Source organism: Anabas testudineus, chromosome 3 (assembly GCF_900324465.2).
Source record: "Anabas testudineus chromosome 3, fAnaTes1.2, whole genome shotgun sequence".
Taxonomy (NCBI): domain Eukaryota; kingdom Metazoa; phylum Chordata; class Actinopteri; order Anabantiformes; family Anabantidae; genus Anabas; species Anabas testudineus.
The window spans coordinates 21,943,313-21,950,442 of NC_046612.1; the positions used below are offsets into that span (position 1 = coordinate 21,943,313).

The window sequence follows — 7,130 nt, forward strand, 5'->3', positions numbered from 1 at the left end:
TTGCTCTGCCTTGTATCTTTCACCCTGTAAGAGACAGTAAAGGCATTCAAGGTTACACAGAGCTGATATGACAGAGGAAGACTGACTCAGGAGTTAAGCTCTCCTAGCAAACTTGGCTCGGGGTCTATTTGGCAGAGCACATTCCTGTTGCCAGGATGTTGGCAACATGCAGAGAAGCCAACGAGCTTGACCGTCCTGACCTACTGACTGTTTGAGTCACAACAGTGACAGTGTACAGCAGCATCAGCTAAAAAGCTACTTGTGTTTACTCCAAGCACAGATACACTGTTTGCAGTAAAACCAGTGAGATTAAGTAAGTTGAAAGTGTTACGCTGTTGTGGTCGGTGTGTTGTATTTAGTGGTGACACTGAGATGTATGCCTGTGACAGTGTTATGTGTTCTTTTATGCAGCTGAGTGGTGAAGCTGTCACATTCACTCTCACCCTGTTAAGAAAAAGTCAGTAGGTTAAGTTAAACATCCACCAACCTTTACTGCCAAATGCGACTCAATCAAAACGAATCATAAATTACAGCTGTACAACATAGTAATGAGCATAAACACACAAGCATCAGAAGAGAATGACGCAGTGCCTCTGAAGTGAAGTTTCTGATGAAGGAAACCTTTGTATTCGTACTGACTGAGAGTCTGTAGATGTTAAACCTGTACAAATTCAAGAATCCGGCATTTGTGGATCATGTAACTTTAACAAACTCTCAATGTTTGTAATAACATGCGGCATTACTTTCAAAATGTTCATATAATGAAACTTTGCTCCAAAACCAGTCAAAATGAAAATAAAAACAGTATCTACCATAGGCATTAGACAAATGAGGCACATCCTCATCTTGTTTTACTGACTGGTTCCCAGATTTTAAAAACAAGGGTCTATGCTGCTGCTGCCATTGAAACAGATATGAGGCCATAGCAGAGAGATACAAAGACGCTAATATGTAGAAGATGACTCCACAATCGATGGCTAAAATGAAAAACATCTGTGTGAAAAAGTTACTAATTTCACAAGTATTAAACAGTAAAAAGTGTCTGTTTGCTTATGGGTAGGCGGTTTGCAGTTGCTAAGATGTAATACTGTTAGTTTTTATGACACAAATCGTTCTAGTTCTTAATTTGAAGCCCACCACAAGGAGATGAATAAAATACCACCATGTAGGTTTTGGTCTGCCCTAAGTGTGTTGTAATGTTGCTGTACATGAGCCATGTGTCCATCATCTGACCCACCAAACATACACACAGCGAGCTCCTCTGGGATGCTTCTTGCGGTCAGTCAAGCGCAGTCGTTATCCGTCACCTTTTGGAAACCTGACGAACAACATCTGCTTCAAATGTGCACAGGGTCAGAAGCAAATGCCGTTAGCCCTGGAGGTCAAAGCTCCGGAGGCAGTGACTGGAGCAACAATAGGCCACAAAGCTCACAGTTGTCCTGAAGAGGACAGATGTGAGGAACATGATGAGCATTGGTGCTGGAGTTGAAAATTTATTAAAACAAATAAAATTACATTTGTAGTTAACTTTAATGAAAAAATATGTTTTTGCTCTAACCTGCGGTGTACTCCTGCCAACGCGGTTTCGCGGAGGGGGAAGAGTTTGGGGTAGATGATGGTGAACATGGCTTGACTGCAGCGGTGACAGTGTCCCAGGGGGAACTGAAGCAGGTCCAGCAGGCTCTTTGGGAGGGTGATGGGAGGCAGCAAGTTGAGGTCTAAAAACACAACAAGTAGTTGTAATAACAGTTTGTCAGCCACCCATTCAGCACATACTGTACCCATTACTGCTAATCCTCACCTGACGGGCAGTGGTGGTGAATGCGGTGCAAGGTTCTCATGGCGAGCTCCTCCAGGGGAGCCACGTTATCTGTCTCTGAGCCAATGATCCTGACTTCAGCAGGAAGCCCGACCAGAGCTTCACTCAGTGCCTCGCCCAGCCCCTCAACCATATAACCCTCAAGAACTTGGGACGACATGCCACATCTGTACAGAAACAGCACAGATGCAGCTGTGTTATATATTTAATTTAACTTTACTTTACTTAAGTAAAGTAAAGTAAAGTAAAGTAAAGTAAAGTAAAGTAAAGTAAGTAAAGTAAGTAAAGTAAATATACTTAAGTAAAGTAAAGTAAACATAAAGACAAAGACAAAACATGTTTTTAGATGTTTTGCTAATTTATTAAAACTCAAAAACTGAAATCTCTATAGTATTTAAGCCCCTTTTATAAATGTAGTGTTTACTAAACAGTCAGTTGAACAGAGCTACCGAATCCCTGCAGAAATAGAAGAACTTGGCAGAAGAACAGCAGCAGCACTGAGCCCTGAAAATCCTGATCGTAAGAGCACGTAACATGAGACTGATATGAGACACTGGCTTAAAGCATCAATGAGAGATTTCAGTTTTTGGTTTTTAAGGATAATATTTTCATGTATTCATTCTAAATCAAACTCTGTTAAACTGATCTAATTGGAATTAGCTGTGTTACCCGCTGCAACCGATGACCTTGTTGTACAAATAGGAGGGGAGGCCTTTTAGGTCCACATTGTTGTCCACAAACACAAACTGCAGCTCCCGTGATCTGCCCAGATCTGAAACACACACACACAGACACACACACACACAGAGGTACTCTCACAGCCTTGCTCACAATATCTACATCACTATGGTAACGCAGAGATAAGGGGACACACACTGACCAAGTGGCAGAAAGGTCAGCCGGTTAGAGGCCATGGAGAGCTGGTTGAGACGGTGGAGCCAACAGAGCTGCCGGGGAACATGGCTAAGGAGGTTGTGGTCCGCTGTCAGATTCTGAAGGGACAGACATCGATGCAGCCGATCTGGTAGAGACATCAGCTGGTTCATGGACACATCCAGAGTCTCCAGTTCCTGCAGATCACCAATCTCTGAAGGCACAAGTTAAACATGAGTCATTCCGCATCAGATTTGTAGTATTAAAAAAAAAAACACACATCAACTACAAATGTCAGAAAAAAATACTATTATTATTATTATTAATGTTGTTGAGCACCTCAAAATTCTAGGGGAGCACACAAATCTCTGTCTGGGACTGTGACAATTATGGACACAGCAGAAGTGTCCATAGAAGAGGAAGTGACAGTTGAGCCTTTGGGGGTCGACAAGCAATTGTTTCATACTTTCATTTAGCTATTTTCTCATAAAAAACAGCAGAAAAAGGATTTTCATTATTTGCGAATAGGTGAATTTGTTAAGGTTAAAAAATAATATCAAATTAAATAAAATCATCAGCTTTAGTTATAGTCACAGAATATGCCAGGTGCCTGGATAGAAACATACTGTTTTCATAGGCTTTTCCTTCAGTTGAACTCTGTCTCTGCCCTCTGCTGGCAAGAAATATAACTACAACAAAGGATCTCCCTTTCTGTTACATTAAGCCCATTATTTGCCCATCAATCTACACCAAGTAAAAACATCCTCATTAGAAATTCAAACGCTTGAATCTCTCTTTACAAATGTTTTCAAACCATTAATCTAACTGTGTAACCCCAATTGGCTGTGATCACAGCTTGTGGTCATCCTGGGTTTGTCCCAATTTTTTAGGAAGATCCTCTCAAGCTCTAATAGACTTGATGGGAAGTCCCTGAACTGCCATCTTCATGTCTCTCCATGTCTTTCTCTGCGCTGGGGTAGGGACACTCAAAGACAGTCAGGAACTTATCCAAATACCACTCCAGTGATGTCTCATCAGACCAGGGAGAGAGAATTTCCTCACCTCTGTGACCAAGTGCCTTCTTGCCCAGTTAAGTTAGGAGTGCCAGTGGGTTCCAGACTTTTCAGTTTTGCAATTGAATTCGAGTGTTCCCAGGAGCACATTGATCTCAATGTGCTCCTGGGAACACTCAAACTTTTAGAAACGGTTTTCTAAATTATAATGTTTTCACTTTGTCATTATGGGTTCTATCAGTGTAAATTAATGTAAAAGAAAATTATAGCAATTTTATCAATTGTTCATTAAATATACAGCACCATAAAACGTGCAAAACAAGACTGGGTACTTTCCAAAACCACTGTATGGTGTCAGGACCAAATAATTTCAAATGCTTTAATAAACAAAGTGACAAAATAAACTTGAAGTTGCACTTGAAGAAGACCATGAATACTAACAAGACTAACGGCTGCTGACTTTTACCTGATGGAAGGCATTTCAGCTGGTTATTGGACAGTCTCAGATGGCGTAGGGACCTCAGTCGTCCAATCTCTGGGCAGAGAAGCTGGAGAGCATTATTGCTCAGGTCCAAGGACTGTAGCCTGGCCAAGTTTCCAATAGCTAAGGATTTAAACAACAGTTGCCGTTATTATCTCCTAGCTCATTCCACATTCATCTTATATTCATGAGATTTCTAAAAACCGGAGGCCTTACCTTCAGGAATAATAACTATGTTGTTTGAGTGCAAATACCTTAAAGGAAAGAAAACGTCACAATCTGAATAACGATTGCATATCTTATTGGTTTATTGTTTAAAAACAGCTGGGCAGTCAGTGTCAATTTGCTGTACATGGATTACTTACTGGTTGCTTGATTTATTTGAAGAATAAAGCTTAAAGATGGATAGTTTGTAAAAGGGTCTGTTCGCGCACACTTACAGACTCGCCACTCACTATAATCTAGCATCACACAGTGTAAATAACAGAACTTTTTCCAAATTTCCAGAGAGAGTGAACATAGCGTCAGCCAGAAGAAGAATCATGATCATTAGAGCCGAAACATGGTTTAGCTGTATACTTACAGTTCAATTAGATTTGGGAGCTTCTGAGCAAGATTGTCAGGCTGACAGAAAGAGAAAAAGCAGAATGAATGAATCATACAGGAAACAAACTTGTGAAATTGTCTAACACTGTATTTTTAGAAACATACCATCAAACATATGAGTAAAGGTCTTAAATCATGTTCTGTTAACACTCTGTTTGTGTTAAATTGAGACAATAATTAACAGAACACTTATTGTGTTCTGTGTAAATACCAGTGTAGTGAGTGAGTTCCTCTTCATGTACAGTCTCTCCAGAAACTGCAGGCCTTCATCTTTCAGCAGCTCTACAGGAAAAATATTCAGGTTTCTGTAGTTAAGAAACAGATTTTTGTGGCGCTCCTGCTTGGCCATGAATATGGTTTCATGGAGCTCAGTTGCCATCTCTGAGGCGATCTCTCCTCCGGGTTGGAGGAGACTCTGCAACTTCTCTTTCTTCTATGGCATTTCTGTTTGCTGAAAAAAAAAAAAAAACAACAACCAGATAATTAGTAACAGCATGATGAAACTGCAGTGTTTGTTATGGCTTTGGAGGACAGGACAGCACAGGTCATGATCACTGCAACAATACTTATGGCCAATGCATTTCATGCATTAGAAATGTAAATATAGACTTACAATATGTAACTCAAGTTACGCACAGCAGGAGAATTATCAGAAAGTCAAGTAAAAAAAAAAAACAAGACAATGATACACAACGTGACATAAAAAAATCTGATCTCAGCTTTGATTTCTATGTCTCCGTGTTTCACGGACAATGATTGTGTTGTTGAGATAATTGCTGCTTTAGAAACAATCCACACATTCAAATAGTGACATTATTTTCCGCTCGATAGCAATGGCAGCAAAGCCAAAGTGCAGCCGCCACTGTCAGACGAAACAGACTGTAAAAAGACACAGAGGTGTTTACGTGTCGTTTTCTTCGCGCAGCTACATTTCGTTTCAACATTATCTGCTCATGTTAGAGCTTTTATGCCTGTTAGCACTGTTAGCACTGTTAGCATACTGCCAGGTAGCTGCTACTAGCACATTACGTTAAATATTAGCATAAAGCAATTATTTACCTTAACTGTGTAAGACAATTTTATTCAACTTTAATTCCGACATACGTTCATTACTTGCCCTTTGCTAACTGTATTATTAATAAAAACAAACACACTAAATGAAGGGTTGTTGAACAGCAACAGCCGCCTGACGTAAACAACGTATGACGTCACCGACCGTCAACGGGCCCCCGCCCAAATTCTTCTTCGCGTGACCTTGTTGTAGACATTTGTTCAATAAAGTTTATTTATAAAAAGCTTCTTCTTCGCGTTCTGATTTCGCAGCAGGCACGACACGTATCTTCCACCTGCTGTTAAATTGTTGAACTGCACCCCATGTCAAACACAAAGTGTTAATGTGGCTACTAAAATGAATAAAATGAACGGCATAAACATAAAACAATACAATCTAAATAAAATGTACAGTAAAAAAAAAAACAAAAAGTATAAAAAGATCAAAATAAACAAAATTAAATAAATTATGGGCTAAAGTAGATCATATTCAGTTCAGGTAGTTCAATCTTTTTACATTGGGGCTTTGAACAAATTTAGCAAAATACGCCTATGTGAGCCATGTCGCGTTAAAAGGAGCTTTTAGAGTAGCGGTCACTAACAGGCGGACCGCGGTCCGGATCCGGACCCAGAAGCTGTCCCATACGGACCCGGAGCTACGGACCAGACCGAAAGTTTCGATTCCAAATCTAGCGGGACACGTTAAATTTAAACGGTACGGCTATTATGATCTTTACGGTAGTTATTTACAGGACGCGAGAAGGCTTTGGCCAATTGAATGCGAGTTAAGCCGTCCCACGTGACTTCACTTAGCCAATCGATTCTGTGGATCACAGGCGGGAAAATTAGCGACTCAACAGTAGATGAGAGAAAGTTCGAGGTTGGAAAGAATTAATAAATAAAGAGACAGAGAGGAGAGATACAGACGACAGAGAGGAGAGAGATACAGACGACAGAGAGGAGAGATACAGACGACAGAGAGGAGAGATACAGACGACAGAGAGGAGAGAGATACAGACGACAGAGAGGAGAGAGATACAGACGACAGAGAGGAGAGATACAGACGACAGAGAGGAGAGAGAGACAGACGACAGAGAGGAGAGAGAGACAGACGACAGAGAGGAGAGATACAGACGACAGAGAGGAGAGATACAGACGACAGAGAGGAGAGATACAGACGACAGAGAGGAGAGAGAGACAGACGACAGAGAGGAGAGATACAGACGACAGAGAGGAGAGATACAGACGACAGAGAAGAGAGATACAGACGACAGAGAGGAGAGAGAGA

General features: G+C 40.8%; 1 protein-coding gene across 1 annotated transcript; it reads right to left on the minus strand.

Annotated features, from left to right (window-relative positions):
* Window positions 1-466: 466 nt before the first annotated feature.
* lrrc28 (leucine rich repeat containing 28) lies at window positions 467-5,997 on the minus strand. Its single transcript, XM_026379023.1, has 10 exons — window positions 5,852-5,997; window positions 5,004-5,243; window positions 4,770-4,810; window positions 4,403-4,440; window positions 4,172-4,309; window positions 2,700-2,906; window positions 2,489-2,591; window positions 1,802-1,986; window positions 1,559-1,718; window positions 467-1,439 (listed from the first exon to the last, which is right to left on the minus strand). Exons 2-10 carry the CDS (start codon window positions 5,169-5,171, stop codon window positions 1,370-1,372), a joined length of 1,110 nt encoding a protein of 369 aa, XP_026234808.1. The 5' UTR covers window positions 5,172-5,243; window positions 5,852-5,997; the 3' UTR covers window positions 467-1,369.
* Between the last annotated feature and the right edge of the window lie 1,133 nt (window positions 5,998-7,130).